The sequence below is a fragment of the Pristiophorus japonicus genome, chromosome 1, assembly GCF_044704955.1.
Source record: "Pristiophorus japonicus isolate sPriJap1 chromosome 1, sPriJap1.hap1, whole genome shotgun sequence".
Lineage (NCBI taxonomy): Eukaryota > Metazoa > Chordata > Chondrichthyes > Pristiophoridae > Pristiophorus > Pristiophorus japonicus.
The window spans coordinates 461,866,657-461,884,957 of NC_091977.1; the positions used below are offsets into that span (position 1 = coordinate 461,866,657).

Consider the following 18,301-nt stretch of genomic DNA (forward strand, 5'->3'; position numbering starts at 1 on the left):
ATTTCGATTTTTCAGATGAAAATGACAAGATGTTGCTTAGTCTCAAGACTGATGCAAAGGAAGGTATTTAGAAAGGTGCAAGAATGCTTAGTACAAAACAATATGTAGTTTAACTACAATATAATTCATGATTAATGTAGAGGAATTGTAGAATTTAGAACCACTAGATAATAGAATGTATCTATCAAGGTGGCTTAATAGCACAGCCTCAGAGTCAGAGGTCATAACTCACGTTCCATTCTCAGACTGGAGCACAAACTCTGGGCAAGCATTTCAATAGAGTACTGAGTGTAATACATTTCTGGAGGTCTTATACCAGAGGTTACAATTGAGACCCTGTCTGTCTGTTTAGGTGGGTGCAAAAGTTTCTACTGCACTGTTCAACATTATACTGATGAATGATGCAGAAGCAAATGAAGAAGTGCCAGATCACTTTAAGAAGTCAATTTATTAAAACAGTTTATTGTACATTAAATTAAATATTCAATCTTTCATCTGACATCAATACAATTAAGAAATGCACTTTATAGTAAACAATGGTATCAATTTTACAACGTATAGAAACATCAGTTGTTTCTATACAAAATACCAGACACCAGGAGCAACTTTAAGACAGTGATCTAATTGAGCCAGTCAAGTGAAAAACCACAACAGTAAAGGTAGTTTCTAAGTCATCTGAACCCAAAATTAGATTATAGCATTGGAATCATTTATTTAGGATATAAACGGCATCTTCAATTTCATACAGGCCTTTTATTCTGGAGTTTCTATACAGGGCAGTGGCTGTCAGTATGGATACTAACAGTTCATGCACACCACATTTTTATTATTCACACAAAACATTTAACTAAAATGACATTTCTGCAGATTTATCAAGGAACCGTCTGCTGCCGATTACTGGAAAATTCTACATAGTCTATATTACGTACCACTGATATACATACATATTATTGCCATGTATCATTATATGAAAGTATAATTGACAATTCAAGCAGAATTCAAATTTTATAAAATCGTAATACTTTCCCCAAGAAATATAAAGGGCAATTCAATTTACACACACTAAACAAAATATTCACCGTTGTATATTTGCAAAGAAAAAGCAGAATATGTTGGTTAACCTTTCACATCAATTCAACTTTAGAAGGGAACAAAGTCACAGCTGTAATTTACTTTTATTATTTACAATAAAAAAGCATTAAGTCATCAAAGTCCCAAGTCCTAAGTTAAAGTTGTGTCTGTTCCATACCCGTTTTCAGTTCGTAAAATCAATTGTACTTTACCTCACTGATATTCATGGACAAACAGGAAACAAGTTAAAAAGTAAAATTCTTTACAGTGTGCTTTTCTTAAAATCATTACAGCTAAACCATATTCTTTTAAAAAGGGACCTTTTTGTATTGAACAGCTTAACCCTCATCAAGATGGCGATTCAGTTGAGATGTAAAATAAATTAAGATTTTAATTTTAACTGAAGTCTGAGAAAAAAAATGTATGGCATATGCCTTGCAAATTTAAATAATCAGCTACAAGTCTATTCCCACAATTTAAAAAGTTTAAGTGTAAACAAATGTGCTTAACCCCTATCAATCACAACTATTTCCAAAAGCAAAAACTGTAATACGCTCAGTATGTCCATATGAACTGGATCCCAATTATTCATAAATATATTTTTCACTATCACATTACATTTCATTACTTCAACCCTTAGTTACTGCTGTTCAATTTATATCCATGACCCTAACAGAATTTGGAATAAGTCCGAATGGTACATAGGCCACATAATTCAAAACATATTGTACATATCAAATAAAAGGAAGCGATTCATGTACATTTGGTATGGGCTAGAAGTGCATGTCTGTCAACTCCAGCAGCAATATTGTGCATCCAAGTTACAAAAACAAAAGGAATACAAATGGTGTTTGTACCTTGTAAATATATCATATAAAAATCATTACCTCACAAACTGTGTGTAAAGTGGTTATCAGATTATAAGGCAAAATGAGAGCCTGTTATGAAAATACCAGAGCAACAATCACAAAGTAAACATTCATTACATTGATAATTCAAAGTAATGGCTCAGAAAACATGCAGCACATCTTTGAGATTTAACATGCTGTATAAAGGTCAGTTATTACACAATAGTGCATTAACTAGAACTGATGTTCAATATATACTACACTAAAATATTACTTAATCTTACATGTGGGATGTTAAAGCAACATGAAAAATTGTATGCTCCTGCCTGCTGATTTAACAAAACCGATTTGAGTCATGCGATATTTCTGGTATATGCATTTGTCTGAAAAGAAAATCCCATTTGATTAAGATGGATTGGCCACTCAAGTAATTGACTGGCTATGCACTTCCAGTATTTTCTGTTTGTATTTCACTGCATTTAATTGCTTAGTTGTGGGTTTAAAAAAATAATATATTTTAGTGTTATTTAAAGAACAAGGGTTTCAAACACAAGGTAAAATTATCTCAATGTCTCTGCAGAAATGACATTGCATGGAGACTGTTGAAAGACTACAGACCTCATTCATTGCAAATTATGTTTCCAATTGTAATGTCTAGACATTGATACACCAGCACTTTAACAAATCAAGCAGCCCTAACTAATATAATCTTCACACAGTAATGAAGAGCCTCGGGATGTTGGCAAATACATCAATTTATTCATTATAGTTTCAGCCAACAGAGTTTTAAAAACACACACACACATCCCTTGGTTTTTGTAAGTGCATAGGACATCTTGAACCCACTCAGACTGGAATAGATTGAGAAAAATATAGATCACATTGTGATATTTTTATTTTACTTTCATGCTCAGATGAGCAAGAGCATGTTCACATGCATTTTAATGTTCCCAATGTCATCTGGTTCAAACTGATCACTATTAAGACATAAATGTCTCTAGTTTTAACATGCTAATTCTAGTGTGCAAAATAATTTATTTATTCTTTTTAATCCTATATTTTACCTATTATTTCAATTATAGCAGATAGCCTCAACAGTTGAATGACAGCAAGAAAGTATTATATTTGAGACACTCTCTGCTGTCATCATTTATTCTACAAATGGTATCATTCAGATTAAGACCAAGTAACTAAAGTGCATATTATAAGTAACACTTGCGCTACTCCTACTCACTTAATTAGATTACAATGGAAGAGACATTATTATAAACTTAGTGCTTATTTGACTGATCAGCAAAACTGCTGTATTATTTAATGCTTTAAAGGGGACTTTAACCAGATTTAAAAAAAGATACTTTGATTTATCATGAAATTCCATTGTTCGAAACTGTGCAGCTTGTAACACTCCATTTTACTCTCCAAAGGTGGGAGGTATTTTGTTCTTTTCTCTTGTCTGCTCATTTGACATTAGGCAGTTACCTCACATTATAGAAACCATGTTAGTAGATACACCATATTGCCACATGTACTGGATTACAAAAAACTGTTGCTGCCAAATATCACTCTGCACAATTTTGATTGGGAAACCAATTACAAAGTAAATAGCCAAGGAGAGGAGAGGAGAGCCAAACATCCTTAACCTTCCAGTGGGAAAAAGTAAATGTTACAGGTTGCATTCTTCCACAACACAGATAGACACGGTTCAAACGCACTGCATATGGGATTCGGTTATCAATACATTACTAATGTTAGTTGTTTTGTTTTAAGCTGACCTCCCATCTGACTTTCTTTTTCCACCAGCAACTAAACTCCATCACTGTATGGCTTGTGATTTACCTTTCTATTTTAGCTGCCAGTACCATACTATTAACTTGTTCACTATTAAGGCAGTTGCGTGAAGTCATATCTACTGATACACAACAATTAGTCATTAGCCTCCACTGAACTAAATTAGCACTGGCTGACAGGTTTACAGTTCCCTGAATCTATATAAACATTTTGATTCACACAATATTAACTCCCCCACTGGTCATTGCTGAAGTCCTCTTATTGCAGAATGTCAAGCTGGCTCCATTTGGGTGACCATCTTTAATCATTGAAGTCTTAAGTTCCATCTGGCAAGCCAAAATGGCAGCATCCAATTCGGTATGAGCCCTGTGCACAACATAAAACATCAATCCAACGCTGATGCAGATCTGTAACCAGAAGAAAATAAAATCACAGCATAATCACATGGATAACTTAACACACACTGAATACTTCGACAAATTGAGATTTTAACACCCACGCAATTAAATTGACATAAGCACACCCAGCTAGTAGATAATCCAACAACTTGCAAAAATAAAGTGCCTTTAACAAAGAAAGACCTCAAGATACTTCAGACAAAAAAAAATGGACAAGGAACCAAAGATATATTAGAAAGTGCAACCAAACATTTGGTCAGGTGGGTTTTAAAGCGGGTCTTCAAGGAGAAAAGGAAGATGGATAGGTGGAAGGGTTTAAGAAGGGAATTCTAGGTATTGCATCCTAGATGGCTAAAGGCACAGCCACAATGGTGAGGCAAAGAGAGGAGATGGAATGCATAAGAGGCTTCTTGGAACAAATTCTTCTCCCTTCTTAGGCAGTCCCCTGCAGTAGAGGATGGAAGTGAGTTCCAAGGTGACTGACGAGATCAATGCGGATTCTACAATCTCGGTCACAGGTGTGGCAGATGGGATTGGAGGGCCGGGTGGGTCCTTCCGTGGTTTGTACTTGGCTTCCGCGTGCTCCCGGTGGAGAGTGTTCAGTGCCTGCTCGGATGCTTCTCCTCCACTTTGCGAGGTCTTGGGCCAGGTATTCCAAGAGGTGGTGGGGATGTCGTATTTTTTCAAGAAAGCTTGCAGGGTGTCCTTGAAGCATTTTCTCTGCCCTCCTGGGGCTCGCCTGCCGTGACATAGTTCAGAATAGAGTGCTTGTTTCAGGAATCTAGCATCGGGCATGCGGACAATGTGGCCCATCCATCGGAGCTGATCGAGTGTGGTCAATGCCTTGATGCTAGGGACGTTGTGAGAGAGAATGCAGACGTTGGTACGCCTATCCTGCCAATGAATTTGCAGGATTTTGCGGAGGCAGCGTTGATGGTACTTCTCTAGTGCTTGGAGGTGTCTATTATGCATAGTCCATGTCTCTGAAGCATATAGGAAGGCAGGTATCACTACTGCTCTGTAGACCATGAGCTTGTTGTCGGGTTTGAGATCCTGGTCGGCCAAAGGCTGCACTGGCACACTGAATGTAGTGTTGGACTTAGTTGTCGATGTCTGTCCTTGCTGATTGTTGGCTCCCAAGGTATGGGAAGTGGTCCACATTGTCCAAGGTCTCATCATGGATCTTGATAATCAGGGAATAGTTCTGTGAATTAGTTAAAGGATTTAAACAAGAATGAGAATTTTTAATTTGAGTTGGTGTGGGTGGGGGGGGGGGGGGGGGGGGGGTGGAGAAAGAGAGAATAATTTACTGTAGGTCAGCAAGGACAAAAGGACAAGGCAATGGGGACTTCCTGCAGATATGGACAGAAAAGATGGAAGACTACCCTGGAGAGCATTGGAGTAGTTGAGCCTGGAGGTGACAAAGGCATGGATGAGGGTTTAAACAATAGGCAGTCTTTGTGATGGCGAGGATATGGAGTTGGAAGCTCAGCTTGGGGTCAAATAGGATTGCAAAATTGCAAACAATCTGGTTTAATCCAAGAGTGGTTGGGTAATGGGATGCGCATGAATTTGGGAAGAGAGAAGATGAACAAGGACTTTGCAGAGGAACGAGGTGTTGGAGATGGGGTGGTTATTTGTAAGAATAGAGGGCTGAATGGTCAAACTTTGTTGGTGCCTGGGGTGGGGGTGGGGGGGGGGGGGGGGGGGGAGAAAGAGAGAGAAAAAGAGACACATTTCAGCAGTTTTAAAAGTGAGGGAGACACTGCCCAAGGAAAAATAACTATTTATCATATCACCTAGCATAGGGGCCAGAAAAAGAGTTGGGTGTTCAACAGTTAAATGTAAATGGTGTCAAGGAAGCAGGTCTCGTGAATGAGATGAGCTCATGGGATCCCATGGGATGGGTTAAACTAATATGGCAGGGGGATGGGAACCTATGCAGGGAGACAGAGGAAAGTAGAATGGGGGCAGAAGTAAAAGATAGAAAGAAGAAAAGTAAAAGTGGAGTGCAGAGAAACCCAAGGCAAAAAGCAAAAAGAGCCACATTACAGCAAAATTCTAAAGGGGCAAAGGGTATTTAAAAAGACAAGACTCTGTGCCTCAATAGTGAGGAATATTGGCAATAAGGTCGAGGAATTAACTGTGCAGATAGAAGTTAACGGAAATAAAGTAATTGACATCACAGAGACATGGCTCCAGGGTGACCAAGGCTGGGAACTCAACATCCGGGGTATTTAACATTTAGGAAGGATCGACAGAAAGGAAAAGGAGGTGGGATGGCGTTGCTGGTTAAAGAGGAAATTAATGTAATAGTAAGGAAGGGCATTAGCTTGGATAATGTGGAATCGGTACGGATGGAGCTCCGGATAACCAAAGGGCAGAAAATGCGAGTGGGAGTTGTGTACAGACCACCAAACAGTAATCGTGAGGTTGGGGACAGCATCAAACAAGAAATTAGGGATGCATGCAATAAAGGTACAGCAGTTATCTTGGGTGACTTTAATCTACATATTGAGTGGGCTAACCAAACTGGTAGCAATGTGGTGGAGGAGGATTTCCTGGAGTGTATTAGGGATGGTTTGAGACCAATAGGTCGAGGAGCCAACTCGAGGGCTGGCCATCCTAGACTGGGTGATGTGTAATGAGAAAGGACTAATTAGCAATTTTGTTGTGCGAGGCCCCTTGGGGAAGAGTGACCATAATATGGTAGAATTCTTTATTAAGATGGAGAGTGACAGTCCTGGACTTGTGGAAAGGACTGGGAATTAAACATACAGGGGTATCTGACAAGTCGGAAGGACAGACAAGAAGGGAAAGGAGGTGGGGAAGCTCTGTTAATAAAGGATGATATCAGGGCAGTTGTGAGAGATGATATTGGCTCTAATGAACAAAATGTTGAATCATTGTGGGTGGAGATTAGAGATAGTAAGGGGAAAAAGTCACTGGTGGGCGTAGTTTATAGGCCCACAAATAATAACTTCACGGTGGGGCGGACAATAATCAAGGGAATAATAGAGGCATGTGAAAAAGGAATGGCAGTAATCATGGGGGATTTTAACCTACATATCAATTGTTCAAATCAAATCGTACGGGGTAGCCTGGAGGAGGAATTCATAGAATGCATATGGGATTGTTTCTTGGAACAGTATGTTACAGAAGCTACAAGGGAGCAAGCTATCTTAGATCTGGTCCTGTGTAATGAGACAGGAATAATAAACGACCTCCGAGTAAAAGATCCTCTCGGAATGAGTGATCACAGTATGGTTGAATTTGCAATACAGATTGAGGGTGAGGAAGTAGTGTCTCAAACGAGCGTACTATGCTTAAACAAAGGGGACTACAGTGGGATGAGGGCAAAGTTAGCTAAAGTAGACTGGGAACATAGACTAAACGGTGGCACAATTGAGGAACAGTGGAGGACTTTTAAGGAGCTCTTTCATAGTGTGCAACAAAAATATATTCCAGTAAAAAAGGGCGGTAAGAGAAGGGATAACCAGCCGTGGATAACGAAGGAAATAAAGGAGAGTATCAAATTAAAAACCAATGCGTATAAGGTGGCCAAGGTTAGTGGGAAACTAGAAGATTGGGAAAATTTTAAACAACAGCAAAGTATGATTAAGAAAGCAATAAAGAAAGGAAAGATAAATTACGAAAGTAAACTTGCGCAAAACATAAAAACAGATAGTAAAAGCTTTTACCGATATATAAAAAGGAAAAGAGTGACTAAAGTAAATGTTGGTCCTTTGGAAGATGAGAAAGGGGATTTAATAATGGGAAATGTGGAAATGGCTGAGACCTTAAACAATTCTTTTGCTTTGGTCTTCACAGTGGAAAACACAAAAACCATGCCAAAAATTGCTGATCACGGGAATGTGGGAAGGGAGGACCTTGAGACAATCACTATCACTAGGGAGGTGGTGCTGGACAGGCTAATGCGACTCAAGGTAGAAAAGTCCCCTGGTCCTGATGAAATGCATCCCAGGGTATTAAAAGAGATGGCAGAAGTTACAGCAGATGCATTGGTTATAATCGACCAAAATTCTCTGGACTCTGGGGAGGTACCAGTGGATTGGAAAGCAGCTAATGTAACGCCTCTGTTTAAAAAAGGGGGCAGACAAAAGGCAGGTAACTATAGGCCGGTTAGTTTAACATCTGCAGTGGGGAAAATGCTTGAAGCTATCATTAAGGAAGAAATAGCGGGACATCTGGATAGGAATAGTGCAATCAAGCAGACGCAACATGGATTCATGAAGGGGAAATCATGTTTAACTAATTTACTGGAATTCTTTGAAGATATAACGAGCATGGTGGATAGAGGTGTACCGATGGATGTGGTGTATTTATCCAAAAGGCATTCGATAAGGTGCCACACAAAAGGTTACTGCAGAAGATAAAGGTACGTGGAGTCAGCGGAAATGTATTAGCATGGAGAGAATTGGCTGGCTAACAGAAAGCAGAGAGTTGGGATAAATGGGTCCTTTTCAGGTTGGAAATCGATGGTTAGTGGTGTGCCACAGGGATCGGTGCTGGGACCACAACTGTTTACAATATACATAGATGACCTGGAGGAGGGGACAGAGTGTAGTATAACAAAATTTGCAGATGACACATAGTGGGGAAGCGGGTTGTGTAGAGGACACAGAGAGGCAGCAAAGAGATTTAGATAGATTAAGCAAATGGACTAAGGTTTGACAGATGGAATACAATGTCGGAAAATGTGAGGTCATCCACCTTGGGAAAAAAAAAACAGTAAAAGGGAATATTATTTGAATGGGGAGAAATTACAACATGCTGCAGTGCAGAGGGACCTGGAGGTCCTTGTGCATGAATCCCAAAATGTTAGTTTGTAGGTACAGCAGGTAATCAGGAAGGCGAATGGAATGTTGGCCTTCATTGCAAGAGGGATGGAGTACAAAAGCAGGGAGGTCCTGCTGCAACTGTACAGGGTATTGGTGAGGCCGCACCTGGAGTACTGCGTGCAGTTTTGGTCACCTTACTTAAGGAAGGATATATTAGCTTTGGAGTGGGTACAGAGACGATTCACTCGGCTGATTCCGGAGATGAGGGGGTTACCTTATGATGATAGATTGAGTAGACTGGGTCTTTACTTGTTGGAGTTCAGAAGGATGAGGGGTGATCTTATAGAAACATTTAAAATCATGAAAGGGATAGACAAGATAGAGGCAGAGAGGTTGTTTCCACTGGTCGGGGAGATTATAACTAGGGGGCACAGCCTAAAAATACAGGGGAGCCAATTTAGAACCGAGTTGAGAAGGAATTTCTTCTCCCAGAGGGTTGTGAATCTGTGGAATTCTCTGCCCAGGGAAGCAGTTGAGGCTAGCTCATTGAATGTATTCAAATCACAGATAGATAAATTTTTAACCAATAAGGGAATTAAGGGGTATGGGGAGCGGGCGGGTAAGTGGAGCTGAGTCCACAGCCAGATCAGCCATGATCTTTTTGAATGGCGGAGCAGGCTCGAGGGGCTAGATGGCCTACTCCTGTTCCTAATTCTCATGTTAACTTCGATGGTATGAGATGTGAATTGGCTAGAATAGACTGGTGAATGCTACTTAAAGGGTTGACGGTGGATAGGCAATGGTAAACATTTAATGATAACATGGATGAAATTCAACAACTGTACATCCCTGTCTGGAGTAAAAATAAAACGGGGAAGGTGGCTCAACCGTGGCTAACAAGAAACCTTAAGGATATAGGGCCCAAGTTTCCACATGATTTGCGCCTGATTTTTTAGGAGCAACTGGTGGAGAACGGACTATCTTAGAAATCGCAATTCTCCACATTTTTTTTTCTGCAGTTCTAGTCAGGTAGAACAGTTCTACTTTGGAACAGAATTTTTTCTTCAAAAGGGGGCATGTCGTCCACTGACGCCTGATTTCAAAGTTTCCACAGTGAAAACGTACTCCAAACTAAGTTAGAATGGAGCAAGTGAAGATTTTTGTAGAACTGAAAAAATCTGTTCCGACACATTAAAAAATCAGGCGCAGGTTACAAATTAGGCGTCCAGAACGAGGTGGGGGGGGGGGGGGGGGGGGTAGGGAAGTCATTAAATTCTACAATAAATCCTTATTTATACTTCTACAAATAAATCCAACCTGAATAAACATTTATAAGCAAAGAAAGGATTAAATAAACCATCTTCCTACATATGTGAAAGTGCTTCAGGCACGGAGAATGCTGCAGTCAGCCTGAGGCGCCCGTTCTTCCCGCGGGGGGGAAGGAGGCGCCTGTTTCCCCCCCCCCCCCCCCCCGGCGGGAAGGAGAGGAGGCGCCCGTTCTTCCCGCTGGGGGGGGAGGAGACAGTGAGAAGGCTGCAAGTGTTGATGGCAATGTGCTTTTATTAAAAAAAAATTCTAAAATTAAACAGCTACAAAGAACTACAAAAATGGCCGAGTGCCAATGTTTTTTTCACACTGCGCGTGCGCGAACGCTCCAACGCGCACACACAACGTTGCCAGCAGGAAAAAAAACTAATTTAAATAGTACCCGCCCCCTCCCACTTACAAAATCGGCGCGAGTGTAGGCTCCGCCCCTCTGGGTGCCACGCCAGGCAGACAAGGAGCTGCAGAACGCTCCAGAATCGCAAGTTTTTTTTTAGGCGCCGTTTTAGGCGCGAAAAACGGGCGCCCAACTCGGAGGGGCGCCCGTTTTTTATCGTGTGGAAACTTGGGCCCAGTGTTAAATCCAAGGACGAGGCATATAAATTTGCCAGAAAAAGCAGCAAACTGAGGACTGGGAGAATTTTATAATACAGCAGAGGAGGACAAAGGGTTTAATTAGGAGGGGGAAAATAAGAGTATGAGAGAAAGCTTGCTGGGAACATAAAAACTGACTGCAAAAGCTTCTATAGATATGTGAAGAGAAAAAGATTAGTGAAGACAAATGTAGGTCCCTTGCAGTCAGATTCAGGTGAATTTATAATGGGGAACAAAGAAATGGTGGACCAGTTAAACAAATACTTTGGTTCTGTCTTCACGAAGGAAGATACAAATAACTTTCCGGAAGTACTAGGGAACAGAGAGTCGAGTGAGAAGGAGGAACTGAAGGAAATCCTTATTAGGCGGGAAATTGTGTTCGGGAAATTGATGGGATTGAAGACTGATAAATCCTCGGGGCATGATAGTCTGCATCCCAAAGTACTTAAGGAAGTGGCCCAAGAAATAGGAGATGCATTGGTGATCATTTTCCAACAGTCTATCGACTCTGGATCGGTTCCTATGGACTGGAGGGTAGCTAATGTAACACCACTTTTTAAGAAGGGAGGAAGAGAGAAAACGGGTAATTATAGCCTGACATCAGTAGTGGGGAAAATGTTGGAATCAATTATTAAAGATGAAATAGCAGCACATTTGGAAAACAGTGATGGGATCGGTTCAAGTCAGCATGGATTTATGAAAGGGAAATCCTGCTTAACAAATCTTCTAGAAATTTTTGAGGGTGCACAAGGGAGAACCGGTGGATGTGGTGTATTTGGACTTTCAAAAGGCTTTCTGACAAGGTCCCACACAAGAGATTGGTGTGCAAAATTAAAGCATATGGTATTCGGGGTAATGTACTGACGTGGATAGAGAACTGGTTGGCAGACAGGAAGCAGAGAGTCGGGATAAACGGGACCTTTTCAGAATGGCAGACAGTGACTAGTGGGATGTCGCAGGGCTCAGTGCTGGGACCCCAGCTATTTTTTACAATATACAGTAATGATTTGGATGAGGGAATTGAGTGTAATATCTAAGGGCCCAAGTTTCCAAGGGCCCAAAACGGCGCCAGAAAAAAAACTCGATTCTGGAGAGCCCTGCAGCTGCTTGTCTGTTTGGCGCGGCGCCCAGGGGGGCGGAGCTTACACTCGCGCCGATTTTTTAAGTGGAAGGGGGCGGGTACTATTTAAATTAGTTTTTTTCCTGCCGGCAACCCTGCGTGTGCGCGTTGGAGCGTTCGCGCACACGCAGTGTGAAGGAAAACATTGGCACTCGGCCATTTTTGTAGTTCTTTGTAGCTGTTTAATTTTTGAACATTTTTTTAATAAAAGCACATTGCCATCAGCACTGAGGCTTCCTGCAGCCTTCTCACGGTCTCCTTCCCGCCCACCGTCTGGAACGTCTTCCTCCCCCCCCCCCCCCCCCGCCCCCCGCTGTGTTCGGGCGGGCCTGCACTCCCTCCCTCCAGCCGTTGGGAACGTCTTCCTCTCTTTTCCCCCCCCCCACCGCTGCTGCGTTCGGGCGGGCGCGCACTCCCCTCCCTTCCGCCGTCGGGAACGTCTTCCACCCCACCCCCCCGCTGCGTTCGGGCGGGCGGGCCCGCACTCCCTCCCTCCCTGCCGTCAGGAACGAACGAATGAACTTGTGAGGCTGGCTGAAGCACTTTCACACAGGTAGGAAGATGGTTTATTTAATCCTTTCTTTGCTTATAAATGTTTATTCAGGTTGGATTTATTTGTATAATATTTGTAGAAGTATAAATAAGGATTTATTGTAGAATTTAATGACTTCCCTTCCTCCCCCCCCACCTCGTTCTGGACACCTAATTTGTAACCTGCGCCTGATTTTTTAATGTGTAGAACATGTTTTTTCAGTTCTACAAAAATCTTCACTTGCTCCATTCTAACTTAGTTTGGAGTACGTTTTCACTGTGGAAACTTTGAAATCAGGCGTCAGTGGACGGACACGCCCCCTTTTGAAGAAAAAATTCTGTTTCAAAGTAGAACTGTTCTACCTGACTAGAACTGCAGAATAAAAAATGTGGAGAATTGCGATTTCTAAGATAGTCCGTTCTCCACCAGTTGCTCCTAAAAATCAGGCGCAAATCATGTGGAAACTTGGGTACAAAGCTGGGTGGCGGTGTGAGTTGTGAGGACGTTAAAAGGCTGCAGGGTGACTTGGACAGGTTAGGTGAGTGGGCAAACGAGTGGCAGATGCAGTATAATGTGGATAAATGTGAGGTTATCCACTTTGATGCCAAAAACACGAAGGAAGATTATCTGAATGGTGGCAGATTAGGAAAAGGGGATGTGCGACGAGACCTGGGTGTCATGGTACATCAGTCACTGAAAGTTGGCATGCAGGTACAGCAGGCGATGAAGGCAACAAATGGTATGTTGGCCTTCATAGCTAGGGGATTTGAGTATCGGAGCCGTGAGGTCTTACTGTAGTTGTACAGGGTCTCAGTGAGGCCTCACCTGGAATATTGTGTTCAGTTTTGGTCTCCTAATCTGAGGAAGGACATTCTTACTATTGAGGGAGTGCAGCGAAGGTTCACCAGACTGATTTCCGGGATAGCGGGACTGACCTATCAAGAAAGACTGGATCAACTGGGCTTGTATTCACTGGAGTTCAGAAGAATGAGAGGGGACCTCATAGAAACATAAAATTCTGACGGCACTGGACAGGTTGGATGCAGGAAGAATGTTCCCGATGTTGGGGAAGTCCAGAACCAGGGGACATAGTCTAAGGAGAAGGGGTAAGCCATTTAGGACTGAGATGAGGAGAAACTTCTTCACTCAGCGTTGTTAACCTGTGGAATTCCCTACCGCAGAGAGTTGTTGATGCTTGTTCATTGGATATATTCAAGAGGGAGTTAGATATGGCCCTTACGGCTAAAGGAATCAAGGGGTATGGAACGCAGGAAAAGGATACGGAGGTGAATGATCAGCCATGATCATAATGAATGTTGGTGCAGGCTCGAAGGGCCGAATGACCTACTGCTGCACCTATTTTCAAATGGAGGAGATGGGAGAGAAACAAGGACTAAGGGAAAATGAATATAAAGGCTGGCAGATAACAAAAGGCAATAGCAATGTCCTTTTATAAAAGGATAAAAAAAGTAAAAGGACTAGCGAGGATGTGACTACTCAGGCATAAAAGGTGAAATCTAGCTGTGGAGAAGGAATGTTGGGAGATATTAAATATTTTGCATCAGTTTTTTACAAATGACTGTGGAAGTGAGAATTGTCATTGTACTAGGAGGATGTTAGAGATAACTGGAATTAGTTATTTAAAAATGTACAGAACTCCAGGTGACTAAGACAAGTTCTGGCTGTAAGCACACTAGAAGTTAAAGGAACTTAGTGGAGACAGCAGAAGCTCTAATCACAGTTTTCCAATCTGCCTTAAAGATAGAAATTGTGCCAAAGGACTAGAGCATAGCTAAAGTAACACCTTTGTTCAAGAAGGGAGAGAATAATAAACCAGGAACATAGACCAGTTAATCTAATATCAATTATGGCCAAACTCTCAGAATTCACAATTAATGAGTATTTAGAAATAAATGCATGGGATTAATCAAGGGCAGCCAAATTGAATGTTAAAAATAAGTTTGGTAAACTTAATGCATTTTTTCTGAATGAAGAAGTAATCAGTTGGATAAATAAAAGGAATGAAGTAGATGTGTTTTGGGATTTTCAGAAAACATTTGATAAGATATCTCCTAAGAGGCTTGTTAGAAAAAAATCAGACATATGGTAGAAGAGGAAATGTTGCAGAATGGTTAAAAAGTTGGTTGATGTACAGGAATCAAAGGGCTAGTGTTACTAGGTGCTTCTTAGATTAGAGAAAGGTTAGAAGTGATGTATCCACTTTTGTTCTCAGTATTGATAGCACAATATTGCAATTTGCCAACAATAACCATGTAGAGAATCTGGCAAACAACATGCATAGTCAGCAGAAAGAGTAGGCAGGTGGCAGATGCAATTTAATGAGAATAACTGAAGAAAAACATAGAATGGGAGTATGCATTTGGTCCAGCTGTCCAGGCATTAAGCTCTGGAATTCCCTTTTTAAACCTCTTTGCCTCCCTACCTCACTCTCCTCCTTTGAGATGTTCCTTAAAACCTACCTCTTTGATCAAGCTGGTGGTCACCAATATCTCATGTGGCTTGGTGTTAAATGTTGACTGATATCGCTCCTGTGAAGCACCTTGGAACATTTTACTATGTTAAGGCATTATATAAATATAAATTGTTGTTGACGGTGATTGGGATGAACATAAAAACCTAGAGTTTAAAATAACTATCTGAAAGTGAAAGCTCAAGCAAACAACATTTTGAATTTTATAAATAGGGATATAATTACAAGATCAAAAAAGTCAATATATTTGTACAAGGGACTGTTTAGGCCAGTGGTGTATACAGTATTAGGTGCCCCATTACAAAAAGGACATTAAAGCCATACAGAGTGCAAGGCACAGTACACCAAAATAATACCACAAATGGAAAAGTAAGATTGTTTTTTCTTAATTCATTCCGGGAAGTGGGAGTCACTGGCAAGGCCAGCATTTATTGCCCATCCCCAATTGCTCAAGGTGGTGGTGGTAAGCCACCTTCTTGAACCACTGCAGTCCGTGTGGTGAAGGTACTCCCACAGTGCTGTTAGGGAGGGAGTGCCAGGATTTTGACCAAGCAACAATGAAGGAACAGCGATATATTTCCAAATCAGGATGGTGTGCAACTTGGAGAGGAACTTGCAGATCATGGTACTCCCATGCGCCTGCTGCCCTTGCCCTTCTAGATGGTAGAGGTCGCGGGTTTGGGAGGCGCTGCCGAAGAAGCGGTGGGGGATTGTTGCAATGCATCTTATAGATGGTATACACTGCAGCCATGGTGCGCCAGTGGTGGAGAGAGTGAGTGGTGGAGAGAGTGAGTGTTGAAGGTGGTGGATGTGGTGGTAATCAAGCAAGCTGCTTTGTCCTGAATGGTGCCAGGCAAGTGGAGAGTATTCCATCACACTCCTGACTTGTGCCTTCTAGATAGTGGAAAGGCTTTGGGGAGTCAGAGGCGAGACACAAACTGCAGAATACCCAGTCTCTGACCCGCTCTTGTTGCCACAGTATTTATGTGGCTGGTCCAATTAAGTTTCTGGTCAAAGGTGATCCTCAGGATGTTGATGGTGGGGGATTTGGCGATAGTAATGCCATTGAATATCAAGGGGAAATGGTTAGACTTGTTGAAGATGGTCATTGCCTGGCACTTGTATGGCACGAATTTTACTTGACACTCATGAATGTTGTCCAGGTCTTGCTGCATGCGGACATGGACTATTTCATTTTTTGAGAAGTTGCGAATGGAATTGAACACTGCAATCATCAGCGAACATCCCCATTTCTGACCTTATGATGGAGGGGAGGTCATTGATGAAGCAGCTGAAGATGGTTGGGCCTAGGACACTGCCCTATAAACTGCTGCAGTGATGTCCTGGGGTTGGGATGATTGATCAACAGCCCCAACCATCTTCCTTTGTGCTAGCTATGACTCCAGCCAGTGGAGTTTCCCCCTCTCCGATTCCCATTTACTTCAATTTTACTATGGCTCCTTGATGCCTCACTCGGTCAAATGCTGCCTTGATGTCAAGGGCAGTCACTCTCACCTCACCTCTGGAATTCAGCGGTTTTGTCCATGTTTGGACCAAGGCTGTAATGAGGTCTGGAGTCGAGTGATCCTGGCGGAACCCAAACTGAACATCGATGGGTCACTTAATAAGCACCGTCATCGATACCTTCCAGTACTTTGCTGATGATTGAGAGTAGACTGATGGTGCGGTAATTGGCCGGGTTGGATATGTCCTGCTTTTTTGTGGACAGGACATACCTGGGCAGTTGTCCACATTGTCGGGTAGATGTCAGTGTTGTAGCTGTACTGGAACAGCTGGCTGAGAGACCTGGCTAGTTCTGGAGCACGTCTTCGGCGGCGGCCCGAGGTGGGGGGCAGGGGTCAGTGGCGGCCCGGATTCCGGAATATTTTCCGGATTCCGGATGATTCCAGAACATTTTCCAGATTCCGGACGATTCCAGAACATTTTCCAGATTCTGGATGATTCCAGAACATTTTCCAGATTCCGGACGATTCAAGAACATTTTCTAGATTCCGGAACCTCGACGCTGTACCTGTACTTCTTTTTACCAATTCTTACACTATCCATGCTTAAAATTTTGCAGGAGCACTGATATTTCACTGTTGCTAGGGAAATGAAAGTCCATAGCAACCATTATGTTTTTCTTTGATTTTGGCCATTTCTCGGTAACACGCATTTCCAGACTTTGGAACATTTGGTTTTTGCTTCAGATACATATCTTTAACATATTTAGCAGGGTTCCTGCTATTTTTCGCTCTCCTCCTGGCAACAAGCTGCACTATGTCAAATAAACAATGAGATTTAACCTTTGTTGGTGAATTTTTGCTGCTTATGGCCAAGACAAGATTTAATACAAGCAATACATCCTACCTGTAGACTGAATATTAAATATCCACTGACACTCTGTTCAGCAATAACATCTTCCATTGTGCGCAGGGTTGTTCCCAAGTAAGAATTCAAAAGCTGAGTGGGGAGCAGTCCAACTGAAGATGCAACAAGGTAGTTTGGGAGAGATAAATCGGTAATCTGCAGAACCATAAAACTATTAGTTAAGGATATCAGAAGCTATAAACCAACAGCTGCATCAAAAAGGATCAATGTCAGAAATTCAATAAGTAAATAAGTATTAGTAGCACTTATTAAATATTCACGATCAAAGCACCGTTTTGCTGGGAGACTTGACTACTGCAAAACCAGTGATAGTTACCCGGTTAAGTGTTAACCCAACTAAAGTTTCTGTAATCAATCAGCACAAATATAGTTCAACAATGACATGTATTCCAACAGTTTGACCTCACAGGATTTCAAAGCAAAACTGCCACACCAATTTTATCCTGTGTACAATGACGACTCAAGTAGAGTACAATTCATGGACACCATATACTTACCACCGCCCCGCCACGCCATGCCTCCCTCCTCCAAAATGCTTCTGCAACATAGCCATTTATGTTTTAGGTGAAACAGCAAGTCTTAGGAAGCTATTTTTAACCAGGCTCGATAAGAGGGGTAGTGGAAAACAGCTGAACCCAATCCTGTCCTCGCCTGAAGTCAACATGCATACTTTCCAGCAGGATTCATTAGATAGGATTAAATCCTCATCACCACAAATGCCAATTGTGGCTTTCCCAACTGAAAACAGCTAATTCTGGACAGAACTATAACCGTCTTGATCATTAATAAGCTTCCACAGCCTCTCACTAAATTTTAAATTGTGCAAATATAAAATTGATTAAGCTCTCCAAATGTACAACTTGTTGTGGCACTGACCCATTGAGACGAGAAAGATCGCAGGTTCAATTCCTAGCCTGTTACACTGATAAGATGGGGTTGCAGT

General features: G+C 41.8%; 1 protein-coding gene across 1 annotated transcript in view; it reads right to left on the bottom strand.

The window, feature by feature from the left end:
* Positions 1-491: 491 nt before the first annotated feature.
* tmem64 (transmembrane protein 64) overlaps positions 492-18,301 on the bottom strand; it is an 82,011-nt gene continuing 64,201 nt past the window's right edge. Inside the window, exons 2-3 of the mRNA XM_070893830.1 lie at positions 17,338-17,493; positions 492-4,114 (exon numbers count right to left, since the gene is read on the bottom strand). Of these exons, the coding sequence (XP_070749931.1) occupies positions 3,923-4,114; positions 17,338-17,493 (348 nt within the window). The 3' untranslated portion in view covers positions 492-3,922. The remainder of the gene's footprint in view (positions 4,115-17,337; positions 17,494-18,301) is intronic.